This window comes from Phocoena sinus, chromosome 11, assembly GCF_008692025.1.
Source record: "Phocoena sinus isolate mPhoSin1 chromosome 11, mPhoSin1.pri, whole genome shotgun sequence".
Classification (NCBI taxonomy): domain Eukaryota; kingdom Metazoa; phylum Chordata; class Mammalia; order Artiodactyla; family Phocoenidae; genus Phocoena; species Phocoena sinus.
The window spans coordinates 66,922,878-66,944,816 of NC_045773.1; the positions used below are offsets into that span (position 1 = coordinate 66,922,878).

The following is a 21,939-nucleotide window of genomic DNA, read 5'->3' on the forward strand; positions in this document are numbered from 1 at the left end:
CTTAGTCCCCGACCCGGGACTGGACCTGGGCCCTCGGCAGTGAAAGTGTGGAGTCCTAACTGCTGGACAGCCAGGGAATTCCCTATTCTTTAGTCTTCACTGCAGGGTTGGCAAACTACTACCCGTAAGCCAAATCTGGTGCACTGTTTTTGTATGGTCTGTGAACTAAGAATGGTTTTTACATATTTTAATATTTGGGAAAAAAACTGAAAGAAGAATAATTTGTGATGTGAAAATCATATAGAATCCCAATTTTTGTAGCTACAAATGAAGTTTTATTGGAACACAGCCTTGCTAGTTTTGCAAAGCTGAAAATTATTTACAGTCTGGACCTTTATAGAAAAATGTTTGCCACCCCCTAATTTATTATGTGACATGTATTTCATAATAATAAAAAATATGGTAGCATTAGAGAAGAATTCTGGAAATAAAATGATGTATAATTCTACTATCTAACAAAATTTTCTAAATTTCTCCATGTTTTCTTCTACTCTGACAAAACCCATATATTTTTATTGAAATCGGGCAAAGACATTTTGCATTCTGCTTTTTCCCTGCTGTACCTCACTTCATAAACCTTTTTGACGCACAATGTAGCATTCAAATTTGCACCATTTAATGATCTAGCATGCTTCAAGTTTACAAACCACACGCCGTAATTTGTGTAACTGCCTTCTCATGTTTAAACCTTTATATTCTTTTGATTTGTCCCATTTATTATTGGTTACTAGGCAAAGAATACCTTTGTACACGGAGCTTTTCTCCCCCTCCTTTTGACTTACTTTCTTAAAATAAGTTCCTAGGAAAGAAATTCTTAACCTTCCCTCCACTCCTTCAAACTCTAACTACTCTCTCTTCCTTTCTTTACTCCTATAACCTTGCTTCTTCAGTCTTTTTGCTTAGCCCTTTGCCTTCCCTAACATAGCTGATCTCTCTCAGTTGGCTCTGTCTAGTGGTTGTTTAGGTACCGCAAAAGCTCTCTTGCTTTTAGATCCCAGCTTGACCTCACTGTCCCTTTGGTGGTCCAACATTCTGCAGTGCATTGTGAGGGCTGCTGCTTGCTCTCATTTCTTAACCCTTCCTCTTAGCACAGGGTCCACTCCACTCCTACACTGAGGTTAAAGTCAGCCAGTGATCTCTTTGTAACTTAGTCCAAAGGCTTTTTTCTTGATTTTTATCTCCCCCTGGAGCTGCTACTCTGAAAGGTCTTTCAGGTCTTTCTCTTTCTTTGCCTGCATGTGTCTCCACGCACAGTTTATCTCTTCCATAGAACTTTCTCTAAGGATTGGGATAGCCCACTCTTTTGAGTGCGCATTCAACCCAGATATAGCTCATTCCCTTTGCTCCAAAGAGCTTGCAGGCAGACAATATTGAGAGTCTTCTACTTAGAGTTTCAAAATAATCAAACCTTTGTGATAAATTTAAGGATCATAGGCCATATTGTGCCAAGTAACAGAAGATCTACAAAGTGAGGCCCACAAATCGGCAGCATCAGTGTTACCTGAGAACTTGTTAGAAATGCATAACTGTAAGCTCTATCCAGGCCTACTAAATCAGAATCTAGACATTGAACGCGATCCCCAGGTGATTCGCATGTACATTAATGTATAAGAAGCACCAGTATAGTGGACCAGTGCGTACCTATCACTAAAAGTCCATCAAAAGTACTCCAAGGACCCCTTGGGAACCTCAAACCAATGATTTTCACCTTTAGTTGGGCAAAGTTTGGTGTGACGGTGATCTTGCTGTCACAGCTATCACACTTTGATGGACAGGTGGCTAGGTGTGTGGCCTCCCTCCTTCATCATTTTCGGTACAGGTTTATCCCTCTGAAGATGCAAAACGGTTTGAAGAGGACAATCTTTCCCAAGAAAGGAAGACTGTTCTTCAACCAAGAGCATAGGTGAGCTTATAGACTCTTTGGTAAAGTGGACACATCCTGCTAGGGGTGAGAAAAATGGTTCCTATCATCTTTTCCAACAAAAAATGTGTGTGAACAACATAGAACCAAAAGACAAGAATAGTTTATACTCTTCATTCTCTCATTCAGTAAATATTAAGCACCTACTGTGTGCCAAGCACTATTCTAGGTGAGAATAGCAGAGAAGAGCAGAGAACAAAGCAGACAAAATCCTTGCCTTAGTGGAATTTACATTCTAGGGGGTGGAGATGGACAAGAAACAGGTATATAGTACGGAAGGTAGGGAGAGTGCTTTAAAGAAAAATAGAGTGGTGGAGCCCGCTATTTAAGGTGGGTGGTAGGGGCGGGTATCCCCAAGGTGAAGACACTTGGGAATATGGAATGTGGAGCAAGCCATCCAGATATTTGGGGGAAGAGAATTCCAAGCAGAGGAAATGGCTAATACAAAGACCTTGAGGTAGGAACATGCTTGGAGTGTTCAAGGAATAGCAAAAAGGCAGTAAGTGTGGTTGGAGCAGATTAAGCAAGGAAGAGAGTGGAACCAAATCATATAGGGTCTTTAAGGAGCTTGAATTTTATGCCAAGTGTGATGGAGCCATTGCAAGATATTGATCAGAGTAGTGACATAATCTGACATTCTAAAAGGCTCTCTCTCTGCTGTGTGGGGAACAGACTCTAAGGGGGCAAGAGTGGAAACAAGAGACCTAATAGCAGGCTGCTGTAAAGCTGTGGGTGGTTTCGATATGGGTGGTCATGGTGGTGGTGAAAAAAGGCCCAACAATCTCAACTTCCCTAACAAAGAGTATTTTTGAAGTTATCGCTAGACAAGTAAACTTTTTTTTTATCTTGGATGGGAAAATGGCTTAGATGTAAAAAATAAAGAGTAAGAATATTAAGGGCTTCTCTGGGTTGAACAATGTTAAGGCATCCCCTGGGAATCAGTGTTATTTAACATTTCATAAATGATCAAGAAAAAGGAATACTTTGAGACATTTCTAGGTACACAAATTATACTCTGCTTTCCACATAGGAAAATATCAAGTCAACAGGGGGCATCTCCTGGAACATTTCTAAAGCTATGTGAATTGGCTGGAAAGTGGCAGGTCACTTGCCAGGTGGACAAGTGTAAGGCAGCTCACATAGGGGGAGACAATTCAGGTGACGTCTTTAAGACGTTTAAGATAATGAACTCTGAACTGCCAGCTGCCACCGAGGAAAGGGATCAGAAGTTGCTATAGATTAGCCCTTCAAGACATCAGCTCTTGTAAAATCCAAAATGCCAGTAAAAGTTCTGGTGGTCCAGAGTAAAGACAAAGCATCAGTTTCAACAAAAACCTCAGGAAATCCCTTTTGGATCTCAGTGCTAGCCACCGCATCCTAAGAAAAAGAGCCAAAGAAAGGCAGCTTAAAGGATTAAAAGGATAGAGCAGTTTTTGTTTGATGGAGCAAATGCCCATAAAGGTGACCATCTGAGACAAGATAAGATGAAAGTCTATAAAAAGATGAGAAATTCAGAGAAAATTAAAATAGCCCTTTTCATACAATCTCATGATTGTAAAATCAGGGGACAAAAGAAGCTTGAAAATGGAGGTATTTCTGTGTAGAAAGGGGCCATCAGAGGGCATATAAAAGAAGGTCCTTTAGACCTTCCAGTGTGTGGAAGGACTGTGCTAGCAGTAACCAGGAGTGGCGTTGGAGAACGATCAGCCTATCTCATCAGTCCTTCGTTGGGACAAAAACTACTCTGGACTAGGGTGTGCTCCCTGCCCCACCCCCACCCCCCGCCCGGCCCCACCTCAGTCACTGTGGTATACAACCACAGAAACTCAAAAAGAGCAAAAAACACCGACAAGACATTAAAAGGATTCAAAATGCTAATATTAAATCTCATTCTGAGTCAAAACTAGGTTGAAAATAAATTCAAGGGCAAAGGATATATAATTGATTAATAAGGGACATTAAGGGTGTTTGAGGGTACATACTTAATCTTTGTGATTCATGCCTTGGAGATGCGCTATGTCCTCTCAAGAAATGTTACTTTGTAGTCTGAACTGGATAGATAAAATAAGAATATTTCCTAAACAGTTTGTCAGCATCTGGGTTCTCATAGTCTGAAAGTGACAGTTATTGGTTGAAACAGAGATTTGATCATTTGAATTTCACCTCCAGCACAAGTCCTTTAATAGTGATCAATTACCTGAGGAGAGCGAGGCTCTTGTGAACCAACCGTTACTCACGTGTTGAACAGTTAGCAACTCTGGGCCATCGGGTCAGTATCGATCTTCCTCCACAGATTAAAATATATCAGGGTCCGAACGGAACGGGGGAGAGGAGAAGGTAATAACGAGTGTCGTTGAGTTGGGAGATGTTAAAAATGGGCTGCAACCAACACATGGGCCTTTATTTTTAGGTCAAAGATTTATGTATATAAATATATATGCTCTCTCTTTCCAGAAAATATTAGACTCAGGAACCTCATTACCCCCCAAAGAAAACAGCACCCTCTCCTCCTTCCCATAGGTCCCTTTCTTTACCTGCTTCTTCTCCTGCCTGGGTTAAGGAACTTTCAGCCCCGCCTCCCGGCTCGTCCAAGCTCCGCCTGTCCGGTTCACCTGTGTGCCCAGCCCCTGACGTTACCGTTCGGCTTCAGCGGCCTGCAGGATTCCAGCTCCCGATTGGTCTGTCTGACCACAGCCTGCGCAGCCCACCAATGGCAGCGGCGCTGGGTGGGAGGGTGCCCACATCCAAGATGGCGCCCCCGGGAGCTGGGAGAGGGTGACCGGCAGCGGGGAAGCGGCCTGGGCTGGCCCTGCGATTGCGGGGTCCTGGGGGCATCTCGCTGGGTACCCCCCTGGCCAGCCTACAGGGCCTTCCCCGGGCCGGAGCAATGGCCGCCGAGAACAGCAAGCAGTTTTGGAAGAGGAGCGCCAAGCTACCGGGGAGGTGAGCCTAGGACGCTGAGAAGAGGGGATTGGACCAAACCCTTCCAGATCCTAAACCCTAAATCCCGCGGGCCTGGGGCGTCAGCGACTCAAGAAGGCTGGTTTGGGGAACCTGGGCGGAGGGAGCTGGGGCTGCCTGGTGGCGGGAGGACAGCTGTCAGGCAAAGGAGCGGGCACCGAGCTTTGGAGGTGGCTGGGTGTGGGAGCAGACCCGGGACTGGGGGCGTAGGGCTCTGGAGGGGCTGCCCTCGGCCGGGAGGTGGCCGGAGTACGGGCATAGGGGACAGTTGAATTGGGTGAATAATCAGTGTCGGTCCTGGGTTTGGAAGGCCATCCCCAGAGCTGCTTTTCACTTTAAACAGAACTCCTTCGTGGGGGGAGGGGGGTCTCCACCGCGCACAGGTAGTTGTTTGCACGAGGATGGCCCCTTCCGTCGCTCCCCCAGCTCTGCACGTACGAATTTTTCTCCTGGACTCCCAAAAAAGTTCTGGTGGGAGCGTCTGCGGGGGGACAAGAAAAGTGAGGAAAATTCTTAAGCTCGACCTTACTTTATCTTGAGTTGGCCCTTTCCCGTTAGGAATTATTACAGGGTGACCTAGAATTGAGAATATTTCTTTAGCGTTTTCTAAGGATTTGTTCAACCCCAAGTGACCTCTTCCCCTCTGCCTGGTAATGTACTTCTTGCATTAAATTGTTTAGTAGGAGAACAGACTTTCTAAGTTACTCTCCACTCCCACCATCACCCCCTTTTTGGTATATGTTGAGTCTCTTAGCAATTGTACATTCGTCAGTCTACTGTTGGTTTATAGTTTAAATCTGTTTGGGGGTAGTCCTAAGGAGTAAAAGGAGTGTATATTACAGTCTTAAATTTAAGATTTCTGACAGCCACAGTCTACTTGATAATGAAATTCATGTTTGGTTGTGCCCCACGTGCTACCCTTCCTTATTGATTGATTCAGGGATAATCCTTTAAACCTGTGGGTTTTTTTTTTAAATAGCAAGAGAGAAATGAGGGTCGGTGGTTGTTATGCAGCAGTCTTATTTTATTTAGGATCTTGTTAGACATCTGGGGATCAGCTTTAAGTAATACAAGGTAATGCAGAAATAGCTTCAGGTTAAAGTGCTGTGGAATCCCAGTGTTAATATTAATGCTAAAGACTTCTATGTTTTTAGATAGGCACCACTTCCTGCCAACTGATTCTTTTTCCTTCCTGGTCTAGGGAGCTCTCCAGTCTCGCTAACTGCTGTTCTCTGGGGATTTCCATGGTGAGATCATTAAATTTTGACATCTGAAGGTTACAATCAGAACCTATGGGAAAACTGATAAATCAGGAAGCAGTGTTTGAGATGTGGGACATGGCAAAGTATTTTGTGCCTACTGACTGCTGGTTGTTATTAACAATTTTTGTTTTCATATTTCCTCTTTTGGATTGTAGAAACAGTCATCTTTTTTGCAAAGCACTACTTTTGTGAGATAGGAAGAGCAGTCTTTTCAGTTTCTTCAAGTTTCTGGCTTCCTTTTTCATTTTGAAGAGGAATATACAGGAATAGAAGAGAGAACATTTGAGTTCTGAAAGACTTGGATTATTATGGGGCTGTTATCTGTGTGATCAAGGGCAAATGATTTACTTACTCTCTTTAGGCCTCAGTTTCCTTATCTGTGAAATGAGGATAAAAATACTTTCTTAAAGGTTCCTGTGAGGACTGAATTAAACACCGTATTTGTAAAGAACCTAGGACAGTGTTTATTTAGCGCATTATAGTTGCTTGATAAATAGTAGTTATTAGTATTACTGTTATTATTAGAGAAAGTAAACATTTAAAAGAATGTTTCTCTGATCCTTACTCCAGTGCTAGGTATTTATTTTCATTGTTTATCTTAAGGCATTAAAATGTTGCCAAAATTCATAGTAGTACCTTGCTTGTTGAAGAGAAACATTGTTCAGCTGTGTGCTTTTAGCAGGGAAGCCCCAGGAGCCCCTGGTTATGGGAGAAAACTAAAGTACTTTTAGGTAGAACGTGCTTTGATTTAAGGAAAATATTAGGACATTTCCTCAAGAACAGAACTTTTGCATTTGTGCTCTTTCAGTCATACTGAAGAAAAACTTTCTCTGGTTGGGGAAATGACACAGATAACTGTGTCTACGTCCATGGCAACCTAGAAGTGAAACTAGTTTACTCTTTGCAAATTGAAAGGTAAAAATTCAAAGAGATGGCAGATTACTTTCAGTTTCTTTGATCATGATCCAGCAACCTTAATTACAACAAATAGGAGTTTTATGTAGTAAAATAGCCTCAAGTTCAAAATGAATTAAACATCCTTTTGGGCCTTCCCTGGTGGCGCAGTGGTTGAGAGGCCGCCTGCCGAGGCAGGGGATATGGGTTCGTGCCCCGGCCCAGGAAGATCCCACATGCCGCGGAGAGGCTGGGCCCGTGAACCATGGCTGCTGAGCCTGCGCGTCCGGAGCCTGTGCTCCGCAACGGGAGAGGCCACAACAGTGAGAGGCCCGCGTACCGCAAAAACAACAACAACATCCTTTTGTAAAATAATAGCTTTATTGAGATAATTCACATATCATAAAAATTCACCCTTTTAAAGTGTATAATTCAGTGGTATTCAGTATATTCATCTAGAGTATAAATGGTTTTGTGCAGCCATCACCACCAATTTCAGAACATTTTCATCACTCCGAAAAGAAACATCATAGCCATTAGTAGTCACTCCCCATCCCTTCCTCCCTCTGGCCCCTGGCAACCACTAATCTTTCTGTTTCTATGGATTTACCTATTCTGAACATTTCATATAAATGGAATAATGTGATATGAGGCCTTTTGTGCCTGGTTTCTTTTATTAAGTGTAATGTTTTCAAGGCTCATTCATGTTGTGGCATGAATCAGTATTTCATTCCTTTAATGGCTAAATAATATTCCTTGTATGGAAGTACCTCATTTTGTTTATCCATTCATTAGTTGATGGACATTAGGGTTGTTTCTACTTTTTGGCTATTATGAATAATGCTATGAAATTCATGTGCAGGTTTTTGTGTGAAAGTATGTTTTCTATTCTTTTGAGTATATGTAGAAGTGGAATTGCTGGGTCATATGGTAATTTGATGGAATTAAACATCTTTTTTAAGTTCTTTCAGTTATTCATAAGAGCCCCATGTACTTAATACATCAAATGGTCCTTGTGTGGATGCCTAGGAAGACAGGACGTAGTATGTACCATGTGGTTAAGAATACAGACTCTGGAAACTTGAAACTAGTAGATAAATAAGTTCTGGAGAGTTAATGGACAGCATAGTGATTATAGTCAACAACACTGTATTATAAACTTCAAAGTAGCTAAGAGACTAGATCTTAATTGTTCTAACCACAAAGAAGAAATGATAATTATGTGACATGATAGAGGTGTTAGCCAATGCGACAGTGGTAATCACATTGCAGTACAGTCAGCCCTCAGTGTCTGGGGGGGATTGGTTCCAGGACCCCCTCAGATACCAAAATCTGCAGATGCTCAAGTCCTTTATATGAAATGGCAGTATGGTTGGCCCTCAATATCCGTGGGTTCCACATCCATCCGCAGATTCAACCAACCGTGGATCAAACTTCGGAGGGCGACTGTAAATGTACTGAACCAACAGAACGTACATCTTAAACTTACACAATGTTATATGTCAATTATATCTCCAAAAAAGGAGAGAAAACAAAAAAGAATGCAAGCTCTGGAACCTGACTGCCTGGTTTCGAATCCCAGCTCTGCCACTTTCTAACTGTGTGACCTTGGGCAGTTACTTAACCTCTTTGTGCCTTAGTTTCCTCATCTGTAAAATGGGGACAGACTACCTTATAAGGCTGTTATGAGGATTAAATGAGATAATGCATAGAAAGTACGTAGAAGGTACTCACTAATATTAGCCATTATGAAAATGATAGTTGTGATTACAGTAGCTCCTATTTTTATTTGTTTCTCCTAGTTGCTCTAGTTTCTGAAACTGGAATTGAAAAACTTTGATCAGTGGTGTGTTTGGAGCCCCCAGTGAGTCCTGGGTGGAAAAAAATACCACCTATTGTTAAATAGGCAGAGGGTTTACGGAGGCACAGAGAAGCCTAATGCAGGGTCTCTGGCTGTCAGGTGTTCGTTAGCGATGAAGAGTATGATTTTGAGCAGTGGTTCTCAAACTGTAATGAGTCACCTGGAAGGCTCGTTAAAACACAGATTGCCAGGCCCCACTTCTAGAGTTTCATTTTTTAAAAATTAATTAATTAATTAATTTTTGGCTGCATTGCGTGTTTGTTCATTGTGGTGCGCGGGCTTCTCATTGCGGTGGCTTCTCTTGTTGCAGAGCACAGGCTCTAGGGATGCGGGCTTCAGTAGCCATGGCTCAAAGACTCTAGACCACAGGCTCAGTAGCTGTGGCTCACGGGCTTAATTGCTCCGCAGCATGTGGGATCTTCCCAGACCAGTCCTCGAACCCATGTCTCCTGCATTGGCAGACAGATTCTTAACCACTGCGCCACTAGGGAAGCCCACTTCCAGAGTTTCTAATTCAGTAGGTCTGAGGTGGAACCTGAGAAGTTGAGCTTCTAAGAAGTTCCCAAAGGATACCGCTACTGCTAATCTGGGAGCTGCACTTTGAGAACCACTGAGAAAAAAAACCCTGAATTAGCCTGAAAGAAACCTGATTTCTAGTGCTGGATGCTTTTGCCGTATGGATACTGAACAATTTTTTTTTTTTTTGGCCACACCACGAGGCATGTGGGATCTTAGTTCCCCGACTAGGGTTCGAACCTGTGCCCCCTGCAGTAGAAGTGCAGAGTCTTAACCACTGGACTGCCAGGGAAGTCCCTGGATACTGTACAGTTAATGCATCTCTGTTTTGCTGTCTAATAGCATCTCTCACGTAACACATCCAAGCAGAACTCTTGATTTCCACATCTGCCCACTCCTGCAAAGGTATTCTGTCCATCTCACTTAATGGCCCATTGACCAAGTTCCTCAGACCAAAAATCCTAATGTCTTTCATCCTTCTCTTTATCTTCCTGCCACATCCAATTCATTAGCAAGTCCTGTGTTGGCTTGTCACAATATATCCTGAATATGAGCTGTTCTCACCACTTCTCCCCCTACTACCAGGATCAGACTGAGTCCTCTCTTGCCTGGACCACTGCTATACCTTCCTAACTGGTCTCCCTCCTGTGAGTGGAGTCGGTACCCCTAATCCCCGTTGTTCAAGTCAGCTGTAGTTAGGAGGCTACTGCAGTTAGTAGAGGGAGAGGTTAAGAGGGCTTGGACTAGGGCAATGGCAATAAAGGACATGTTTGGGAATATCTACAGGACTTGGTAAATCATTGGATTTGGGGAGTGAGGGAGAAGGAGGTGCCAAAGAGATGTCACCTTCAGGTTTCTGGCTTGGGTGGTCAGGTAAGATTGTGGTGTCCTATCCTCAGAAAAGGCCACATTTTTGGACAACGTACTAACTACTCCATGCTCAGTTTTCTTATCTATGAAATGAGAAGTCTGGATTAAGTGAGCTCTGAGGCTCTTACCAGTTCTGACGTTGAATGTTAAACTTGCCAACTCCAACTCGTGTCACTGGATATTTCTCTTTTGCTCTGTCACTCACAAAAGCATGATTTACAGGTAAGAGTAGATTTGGGGCGGGGGGTGCGCCAGAAGTGGCTTTTTCCATCTTGTGCTTTTGAAAGCAGTGAATCACTGGCCCCACTGAACATCTGAGTGTCACGAAATTGTAGAATGTTAGAATTCCACCCTAAGAGCACTGCCAGTGAGGAAACTGAGGCCAGAGGGGGAAAGTGACTTTGCCCCAAAGGACACTCTAAATTTCTTGACTTCTGATCCACACTCTGCTACTGCTTCCCCCTTCCCTCAGTCTCTGCGAAGATTTAGACACCGTCTGTCCAAGCACCTCATCCAGTCCAAGCGTGTGGACGCTGCCATTGAAAAGATGCGGATGAGACTTGGAGTAGGAGAGACAAATGTGAGCCAAAGCCTGGCTCATTTCCCATGTTCTTATTTCCAACCCTTCTGGGGAGGGCTTCTCCCTCTTTTTAAGCAAAAGTGTTTATTGTGAAAGCCAGGGAGCTCTTTGAACTTTCAGTGAAGCTGAGAAAAGTGTCTAATCACTCGAATTACTTAGGAGCCCATGGATTTTTAACTGAAACCGTCTCTGTCATTTGGTCATTTTTCATAACACTAATGAATCTGATAGTAGACTCGGCGTAATGGTCCCAGCCTATCTGGGCAGGTACATTACCACCTATTCTTAGCTTGGAAATGCTTTATTGATAAAGTCAGTGACTAGGAGATACTGAATTATCCCTGAAACAGCCAGTTCTGGAAGACTTCCATCAAGTGAGTGTGTGACCCTGCATTGATTGCCAGCATGTTTGGCTTTAAATTGGATAGCTCTGTTCCCATGTTTGCTTTAGCTCCTCTGTCAGTGCTGAACAAACACCTGTTGATGTTTTTCCTGCCAAGCTTTTTGCACCGTTCCGACTACGTGAACCAGCTATGCCAATACATCCTTTGGCGTTGGTTTTTTGACGAGAACAACGGAGATTGACTGAGATTTTTGCTTCATTTTGTCTTTGTTGTAGTACAGCCCGTGGCATTCTTTTCTCTGTGTGTGCAGTGTGATTTTTCTGAGAGGCAGTGTGATTGCCTCTTGTTTTTAGGTCTAGCTAGACAGGAGTCAGCTTAAACAGAGGCCTGGGTTTTGTATAGTTCCAGCCTTGACTCACTAAGGATTGTTAAGTGCCTGCTGGTGTGTGTCATGCTCTGCCAGGTGGTGAGGGGACTACAGAAAAAGACATGGTGCCACCACTGCTCAGTAGAAGCTGAAAAACTCCTTGGCAGCACAGCTTCCCCTGGTGAGGATGCTGCATATTACTGCCTTTCCAGTTTTTCCACTTAACATATGTTACTTCTGTAATCAGAAAAACTTAAAAGCAGAGCTGGGTAAAAACACATTGTTGAGTGAGAAAAGCAAGATGTAGACCGATATGTACATGCAGTCTTTTATGTAAAGTTTTAAAACATAAAAAAGATATTATATGTTGTTTATGGATACATGAATATATGTAAGAGTATAAAAGCAGGTGGGAAGGATTTTGTACCCACTTCAGGATAGTGATTATCTCTTGGGGAGGCAGGGGAATGGGGCTGGGGACTGCAACTGGGACTTCAGAAGTCTCTCTAACGCTTTATTTTCTTAAAAACAGAAGTGTGGGGCTTCCCTGGTGGCGCAGTGGTTGGGAGTCCGCCTGCCGATGCAGGGGACATGGGTTCGTGCCCCGGTCCGGGAGGATCCCACGTGCCGCGGAGCGGCTGGGCCCGTGAGCCATGGCCGCTGGGCCTGTGCGTCCGGAGCCTGTGCTCCACAACGGGAGAGGCCACGACAGTGAGAGGCCCACGTACCACAAAAAAAAAAAAAAAAAAAAAAAAACAGAAGTGTGACAAGTGTTAATATTTGTTAAGTCAGAGTGATGGGTACGTGGATGTTATATGTTTCTCTGTACTTTTCTTTGTGTTTGAAAATGTGAATTAATTGCCTTTTACATTTGTGGTAGAGCAAATGTTTCTTAAATTTGTGTTGGAGAAATCAGCCAGCCAAGCCATGAAATTAAGTAGTATTTAAAGTAGCATTTATGATTTAGCGTCAAAGTAAGTCATAAATACACTATGATGTCATTTATATAAAGTCTTTAAAACATGCAAAGCAACACTATATATTGTTTAGGGATACATACATAGAAAATGTAGAAACAAAAATGAGGGTGAAAAATGCCAGATTCAATAAAATGGTTTCCTAGGAAGGGTTGTGCTGGGGTTTCAACTCCATAGTGTCTTATTTCTTTTCTTTTTTTTGGCTGTGCCGCGCAGCATGTGGGACCTTAGTTCCCTGACCAGGGATCAAACCCACATCCCCTGCATTGGAAGCGCAGAGTCTTAACCACTGAACCGCCAGGGAAGTCCAATAATGTCTTATTTCTTATGTAGGTGTTAAGAACCTACCTGGGTGTACCCTATATTATGGTCTAAATCTAGTTTATTTTTAAAAATAGCTTATTTTTTTTAAAGCAATATAAGCCCTGATGTCTGCATTTTAGGGAATCAGAGAAGGAATGGGTTAGTGGATGCTCAGAGAAGGTCTTATGAGGCAGTGGGTGTAGAATTTGAAGGAATTTTTTAGGACAGATAAGATTTTGAAAATGGAGTAGGCAGAAGAGCCCAGTTTAGTATTTAAGGTGTTTTTGGAAGGTGGAGTGGAGACCAGCCTGCTCTAGAGTTGAGTTTGGGTTTGGGAGGAGTGGATGGTACAGGTTGATAGGTGAATTATACATGCCAGGAAATTGAGCACCTTAATCACCAGGATCTTTCTGTCTGTCTTCGTTTAGTCTTTGGATGGTAATTGATGCCTTTGGCCTTTAAACCTGCACAATTAGGATTTTTTTTTTCTGCATGGATTACTGGCAGGTGGTAATACTCATTTATGGAGAGAACCTAAGGATTCTCTCATGTTTTTCTACTCAGTCACCCAACCCAACTTACCCACTGAAATCTTCCTGCAAAGTTTATTCTCTGATCTTTATATCTTACTAACATAGAAGCTTATGGACTTGGAGAGTTCAGGTGTACTCAGAGTATTTGCAAACATGAAAGTAGAAATCAATGTCCCTTTGGGTTTTCTAGTTTGTTTGTGCTTTTTGTTTTGTCTAAGCTTTCTCTCTCTAAGCCAAACTTTCCTGTATTCTTTAATCCCTCGTATTTTCTCTCTTCTTTTCCTCTGCCTAGGATACTCTATAAATACATTCAAGTAGTACTGTGTGTATTTCTGTGGTCCTACATGTGATGGTTAATTTACAAATTACTTAACCTTCCAGAGAAGTTTAGGGAGTAGGGATTCTTACAACTAAAAAAGTCAGGGACATAGTCATAACTAAAGATTGTACACAAGAATATTCCCTTTGGGAACCTCTTGCACTGTTGGTGGGAATGTAAATTGATACAGCCACTGTGGAGAACAGTATGTAGGTTCCTTAAAAAACTAAAAATAGAACTACCATACAACCCAGCAATCCCACTACTGGGCATATACCCTGAGAAAACCATAATTCAAAAAGAGTCGTGTACCACAATGTTCATTGCAGCTCTATTTACAATAGTCAGGACATGGAAGCAATGTAAGTGTCCATCGACAGATGAATGGATAAAAAAGATGGAATATTACTAAGCCATAAAAGAGAACGAAATTGAGTTATTTGTACTGAGGTGGATGGACCTAGAGTTTGTCATACAGAGTGAAGTTAGTCAGAAAGAGAAAAACAAATACCGTGTGCTAACACAATAAAGACGAAGACATAGGGAATGGACTTGAGAACAAGGGGAGGGGGAAGGGTAAGCTGGGAGGAAGTGAGAGAGTGGCATGGATTTATATATACTACCAAATGTAAAATAGATAGCTAGTGGGAAGCAGCCGCATAGCACAGGGAGATCAGCTCCATGCTGTGTGACCACCTAGAGGGGTGGGACAGGGAGGGTGGGAGGGAGACGCAAGAGGGAGGAGATATGGGGATATATGTATATGTATAGCTGATTCACTTTGTTATACAGCAGAAGCTAACACACCATTGTAAAGCAGTTATACTCCAATGAGTATTTTTTTTAAAAAAAAAAGAATATTCCCTTTGGAATCAGTAGAAATCAATGTGAATTGGCTACATTTTTATTTAAAAGCAACTTTAGGATCACATCTGTTATGTCAAAGTAGGTACTTGGTAAACTTGTTCTATTTTCTAAATGTTAGGTAAGGAATAAATTACAAAAATTGGAAGGATGAAGAAAACCAACATTTCTTAAGCACTGAGTGTGTGCCAGGCAGCGTTCACCTCACTACTTGCTAGTGTTACTACCTGCAGAAATTGTGCTGAAGGGCTTTTTACACATTATCCCATTTAAACCTCCCAACCCTCTTAAGATTGCTTAATTTATTTCTTAAAAAGGTGATAATGTACACAATACTAATTCAGAAAGGTACAAAAAGGTTTGCACTGAAAACTAAGTCTCTGTCACAGGGCCCTCCAGTCATCATTCCACTTCCATACCACTGCTACTGGTGTCTTACGTGTTCTTTCAGAGATACACTATAAATACATAGACATGATCATATATAATTGTGGATATATTTTATTTTAAAGATTTTTACAAAAATGGAGGTATTATTGTGCATATAATTCTGCATCTTTTTTCTTTAAAATAAATTTATTTATTTATTTTTGGCTGTATTGAGTCTTCGTTGCTGTATGCGGGCTTTCTCTAGCTGCAGAGAGCGAGGGCTACTCTTCATTGTGGTGCGCGGGCTTCTCATTGCAGTGTCTTCTCTTGTTGTGGAGCACAGGCTCTAGGGTGCGTGGGCCTCAGTAGTTGTGGCACATGGGCTCAGTAGTTGTGGCTCATGGGCTCAGTAGTTGTGGCTCATGGGCTCAGTAGTTGTGGCTCACAGGCTCTAGAGCACAGGCTCAGTAGTTGTGGTGCCCGGGCTTAGTTGCTCCACGGCATGTGGGATCTTCCCGGACCAGGGTTCCGACCCATGTCCCCTGCATAGGCAGGCAGATTCTCAACCACTGCACCACCAGGGAAGAGCCTCTGCATCTTTTTTCAATGAATGTTTCATGTCAGTGGATGTAGAACTGCCTAATTCTTTTTAACAGATGTACTGTAATTTATTTAACCAGCCCCATTGACAATAATCCTTTTTCTTTTAATAGGAAAGTTCAGCCCATTTATATTTATTGGAAAGACTGATATATTTGGTTTTAGTTCTATTTTTAATATTTTCTTTTAAAAAAATCTTTCACTATCAGGACAGTACTTGCTTTGGGCGGTGGGTGTGCGTGTGTATATTCTGATGATTTGAAAGGTTTATCTTTTTATTCTAGTGATTGCGTATAACTTTTTACCATATTTCTTCAGACAATATCTATTGACTCCCTGCCATGAGTAATGATAAAATTAGTAGTTATATTTCCTGCCTCCTCCTCACTTGCTTTCAGTTGATTATATTATTTTTCTTAGTTTTATTTTATATCTTGAAACATACTTATACCTATATTACTTGAGCTATCAGCTTTAAATATCTTTTGAGCCTTGTCAGTAAAAGATGAGGAAATCAGTCTACTTATTTCAATCTACTTTTTCCTCCATCCCACTTTAACATTTGCCAATTACATTATTTTTACATTCTCTTCTGCAACCATAAAGCCTCAAATTTAAGACTCAGGCTTAAGGTAAAATCAATTAAATGCTCTCCATCAGTCCTTTTGCTATAGTTTCTCCATTTATTTCATTATTAATAGAAGTTTTTCCTCTAGTAGTTTCTTCAGGCAGGAGTCAGGGAGACCATATTCCCTGAGTTCTTACATATTGAAACATGTTTTTCTGTCACCTTTGTACTTAGCAGTTTGGATTGATAAACAATTATTTTCAGGTCACTCTTTTTTTCTTTTTTTTAAAAAACTGTGCACTACTACAGAAAAGTACATGAAACAATTGTTTGGTATAATACTTGATAAATAATCTCAAAGTGAACACCCCAGAATCCCCCTGTGTCTATTCTCTCTCACATCTCCTTCCTTCCCCTCAGTGATAACCACGTCCTTTTATGTTAATCAGTCCTTGCTTTCTTTATAGTGTTACTACTATGGATGCATCCCTAAACAATAGAAATCATTTTTGTCAGTTTCTGAAGTGTATATATATATATATATATATATATATATATAATTATGTAGTATCTACTCTTTTATTCTTTGCTTTTTTGCTCAACATGACATTGGTAAGATCCATTCACATTACTTTCAGCCTTACTCCATTTATTTACGTTGCTGTAAAGTATTCTATTATGTGAACACATGACAGTTTATTTCTCTGTTGATAGACACTTGGGTTGTTTCTAGTTTGGGGCTAAAAGGATCCATAATGCTATGGACACTTTTATATGTATCTCTTGATGCACATATCTATATATTTCTCTAAAGATACATATTTGGGAGTGAAAAGACTGGATCTTAGGGTATGCATATTTTGTTCGTCCTAGATACAGCCAAACATTTTTGAAGTGGTCGTATCTCTTTATACCCCTACCAGCAGTGTGTGAGAGTCCCGTGGGTCACTCTACTCTTGATTTGTGGTGTTCCTTCACTGTCTTGTAGTCCAAGTGGTCCTTCGGGGTAGGTGATATTCCAATTTTATAGATGAGAAAGCATATTCAAAGTGGTCAGGTAATTTAATGCAAGTTTATAGAGGTAGTAGATGCCACAACTGGCATTTGAACTCTGTTCTCTCCAACTCTAAAGCCTTTCCGTGCTGCCTTCTTTACAGATAGAACTTCCTGACAGTCAGTTACGTAGGACACTGAAACCTCACCAGGGAAGATGAACATTTTTGTTTTAAAGAGTAGGGTGCTGGGCTTCCCTGGTGGCGCAGTGGTTGAGAGTCCGCCTGCCGATGCAGGGGACACGGGTTCGTGCCCCGGTCTGGGAGGATCCCGCGTGCCGCGGAGCGGCTGGGCCCGTGAGCCATGGCCGCTGAGCCTGCGCGTCCGGAGCCTGTCCTCCGCAACGGGAGAGGCCACAACAGTGAGAGGCCCGCGTAACGCATAAAAAAAAAAAAAAAAAGAGTAGGGTGCTATCCTTTGGCTTGGGTATAGTTGTTCTTGGAGGCAACCTGCTTCTCAAAGTCCCTTCCAATGTTGTGATTCAGGTGGTACTCACCCAACATATTTACTTTCCTGACAACTTGCTTCTTCCTTTTTTCCTTGCTTTTAGCATCCAGCCCGTGTATGGAGCACAGCACCCTCCTTTGGACCCTCGGCTCACCAAAAAGTAAGTCAAGATATTTTTCCTTTCATGCATGTACTTCTCCTAAAACCCCGAAACCCTCCCCTACTTTGTTGAAATGACAGTTTCCACTTGGACCTTTTCTGGCGTCTCCTCTGCTCTATTTTGGATCAGAAGATGAGCAATCTTCTTACCTCTAAGCAGTCCATTACTAAGTGGAAAATTAACTTACATCAGAGATTTTTTTCTTATATTGGAAGCTGGTATATGTAGGGGTTTGGTGTTGGATTCTCTGTTCTGTGAGAAGGTCCTTATTGATTAAATATTGTCCTGAAATTGAATGATTGATGGCCTTCTTCTGGTTTCTGGGGCCCACTGCTTCTGAGTATATATATAGGTCTGCCCTCTTCCTTATTCTCTGAGAATTGAGGCAAATAGAACATAACTGTGGGACTGACAGTTTTCAGGTCCTCTTTCTCTTTGACACACTCAAGGAAACCCAGCCAGACAATGAAGTTAAAAGCTCCCTGGAGACTATTTCTTTTTTTTCTTTTTTCTTTTTATTTTTTAATCCCACCCCACCCCCTGTCCTGAAGGCTATTTCTTCTAGTAAAATTCTAGTAAATTATTTTTTAACACAGCAGAGACCCTAGTTAAATCCAAGATGTGTGGGTGTGTATTTGTATCCCCAATTATCGCTTTATCACATCTTTCTCTCATAGGCCATCATTCAGCCACAATAAATTTAAATGAGGAGGTGGGTCGTCTTCTCGCATGTTCTGAGAACTTTTGCCTCTATCTTTGAGCAGGCTTAATCTTAGAGACTTATTTCTAGGAAAGTTGTTGCTTGTAATGAAAGCTGAATGATTTGAGAGGTACAGGAGACCTAGGTTCTCATCCTTCAGGGGCCCGTGTGATAATATCTACCCTTTCTTTCTTCATAGTCAACGGGGAAGTAAAGATAATGTACCTTAAAATATTTTGAATACCTAGAAAAATACCTTATCAAATATGCATCATCAATATTTTAATATTCTTTTAATAACTTAATGTGTGGTGAACTTTCTATAATTCCACCAACTCATTCTTTTTGCAATTTGGCCAATGTGTAGAAGGTACAGTCTTCTGAATTACTATAGAGGCATGACTGCTGTTCATTTCTGTAAAATGCACAATTTTTATATCAGGAACCGCTAGAGTGTAAGCTCTCTGTTCACCACTGTACCCTTAGCACCTAGACCAGCAGGTTGCACATATTAGGCACTGAGTAAATATTTATGGAATGAAGGAATGACGTCCCTGCCTTTACTTAGACAATGGGTTTTTCTTTAACGTTTCTTAGTATGTACCTTGTATTAGATCTTCTTAAGGGGAAACATGTTTTCTGTGGTACTTTTGTGATACTTTCATTAAGTATAATGAATTTTATTTCCTCGTTTTACCATCCATGGACTCTCTGGTCTGTTGGCCAGTGTAACAGGCACTGTTAATTACCTTCCCAACAGTCTTTCCTGTACCTGCTTCTTCCTTGCTCAGGAACCACAGTTCTATTCAGTTCTTGAGCCAGTGACAGTGTACTTAGAGTAGGTATCTGGGTTAGTTTAAGCCTTTTATAATAATTCCTTGGTAATACCAGTGACTGGTCTATGATGGGCTCATCTCATTGGTTCTGGCCAATGAGATGTAAAAGAAAGTCTCCTGAAGGAGGGTTCTTGGAAGGATTTTCTTTTTTTGACCAGAGAGAGAACATTTTGTGAAGAAAGCTGCATTTTGCCTCCACTCACATTTCCTGCTTTTCAATGCGTTAGTGTGAAAATGAGATGCGAAGGACTTCCCTGGTGGTGGAGTGATTAAGAATCCGCCTGCCAATGCAGGGGACACAGATTCGAGCCCTGGTCTGGGAAGATCCCACATGCCACGGAGCAACTAAGCCCGTGCGCCACAACTACTGAGCCTGCGCTCTAGAGCCCACGAGCCACACTGCTGAGCCTGCATGCAACAACTACTGAAGCCTGTGCGCCTAGAGCCCTTGCTCCTCAACAAGAGAAGCCACCACAATGAGAAGCCCGCACGCTGCAACGAAGAGTAGCCCCTGCTTGCCACAACTAGAGAAAGCCCAGGCACAACAATGAAAACCAAACGCAGCCAAAAATAAATTAATTAATTAATTAAAAAAAAAAAAAAAAAGAAAATGAGATGTGAAGAACAGTAACAGTTAACTTGTACCCTGAGGGAAAGACAAGAGAATTGCAGAGACACCAGCTCAGTGCCCTGACATCGTGGTCTTTACAACTTAAGCGTCAGAGTTGAGTATTCTGTTCCTTGTAGCCAGTTCTGTTCGCGGCCAGGATTTGTTGATTGGTAATAGATCCATTACAGCATAATTTATAATGGCCGTTGATAAACACATGGCTAATGTAAAATCTGCCATCCACCTGTATATAAGGCAGTGGGATGTACTATCCTATTTTATGTTTGGGTCAGAGTCACCATACCTTCTCTGCATCTGTCATCAACTGAGGTTTCCCTGATTCTGTATTTAGGGCAGGTCTTGAGGAATATCACCATATCCCAGACTGCCAAGGCAAACTTTATATACTCTTGTTTTTCCCACCTATTTTTAATTTATTTTTATGTTCATTTTTTGGCTACACCACAGCACACGGGATATTAGTTCCCCGACCAGGGATCAAACCCACGGCCCCTGCAGTGGAAGCGCGGAGTCTTAACCACTGGACCGACAGGGAAGTCCCTTTTTCCCACCTATTAATGATATAAAACCATGAATGTTTCCACTGGTCATTCAGCAGAGTTGCATTCATACTTTCAGTAGAAGTAGTTATTTAGCTCTGCAATTTGGGAGGAATATAATTATCACTGAATAAATTGCATCCCTTTTTTGTGCATGTAGTGGTTTGGTATTACCACTCTACAATCTGGGACAACATCTAGGTCTGCACTGGACCATTTTACAATTCCAGATTGTTACAATAAAACATTTAATGCTCTTATTTGAGTACCTTTGTTGGGACATTTTTATTACTTTCTCCGCTGCCTGATTACCGTTCCACTTCAAGCTACCGTTAATTACTGTGTGGTTAATCCTCATTACAGCAGAAGCCTTTACATTGGGTCTTCAATCATCTAAACTGCACGAGCACAAGTCATTACCTGTCTGTGTATATTGACTTCCATTTGCCAAATTATTACCATTAGTGATAATATTGCCTGCAATAATTTTTATAGCTCAGATAAAACTAGTCTTACCGCAGAGCGGCCCCATTGGCCACTTGATGGTATGATAAACTTCTAAATTTATTGTTTTCTGACTTGATATCCTAGTTCTGAGTTATAAATCTAGTTCATGTGAAGCCACACTGGATTTAGCAAATTCCCCACTTGCTTCACACCCCTTTACCAGTGTCAAACGTTATTTTTCTAAATAAATTTGTGTTGTATTTCTATTAAGTGAACAGCCGTCTCAGTAAAACAACATAGTATTAATCAAATCACAGAATGATTGATCTTTTGTTTCCTAACCCATATAACAAACAAACTGTAATTTGGCATACAGATGTAAGGAGGTATGGTGAAGGTGTCTATGCGAGGCCAGGTTGGTTGTAACTTTGATATAGTTCTGTTTAAGTAATTTTGGTTAAACTTCAAGCCACACTGTGGCATTATTGTACCTCAGGTTAGTTATAGATTAGTTGGGACCATGTTAAAATTAGGCAGCCTATAAGCCAAAGGCACCCACAGCTAGAATTATCTGGATTAATATTTTACTGACACTCACCATGGCCCATCTCTTGGTGCGGTATTTTGTTTGTTTCTTTGTTTGCTTTTTAAATTTATTTATTATTATTTTCGGCTGCATTGGGTCTTCGTTGCTGCACGTGGACTTTCTCCAGTTGTAGCGGGGGGGGCGCTACTCTTCGTTGCAGTGCACGGGCTTCTCATTGCCGTGGCTTTTCTTGCTGCGGAGCACGGACTCTAGAGTGCAGGCTCAGTAGTTGTGGCTCGTGGGCTTAGTTGCTCCGCGGCATGTGGGATCTTCCCGGACCAGGGCTTGAACCCAGGTCCCCTGCACTGGCAGGCAGATCCTTAACCACTGTGCCACCAGGGAAGTCCCTGGTGCAGTGTTTTGATCCACTCCAGGGTGTGCATATGCTTCACCCAATGTTAGACTAATAGCATCTAGTCAGTTCTTTGACC

At 41.9% G+C, this 21,939-nt stretch overlaps 1 protein-coding gene across 1 annotated transcript in view; it reads left to right on the top strand.

The window, feature by feature from the left end:
- Positions 1-21,939, top strand: part of TBC1D22B (TBC1 domain family member 22B) — a 126,000-nt gene that overhangs the window by 56,084 nt on the left and 47,977 nt on the right. Inside the window, exons 3-4 of the mRNA XM_032649527.1 lie at positions 4,442-4,864; positions 17,713-17,769. Of these exons, the coding sequence (XP_032505418.1) occupies positions 4,809-4,864; positions 17,713-17,769 (113 nt within the window). The 5' untranslated portion in view covers positions 4,442-4,808. The remainder of the gene's footprint in view (positions 1-4,441; positions 4,865-17,712; positions 17,770-21,939) is intronic.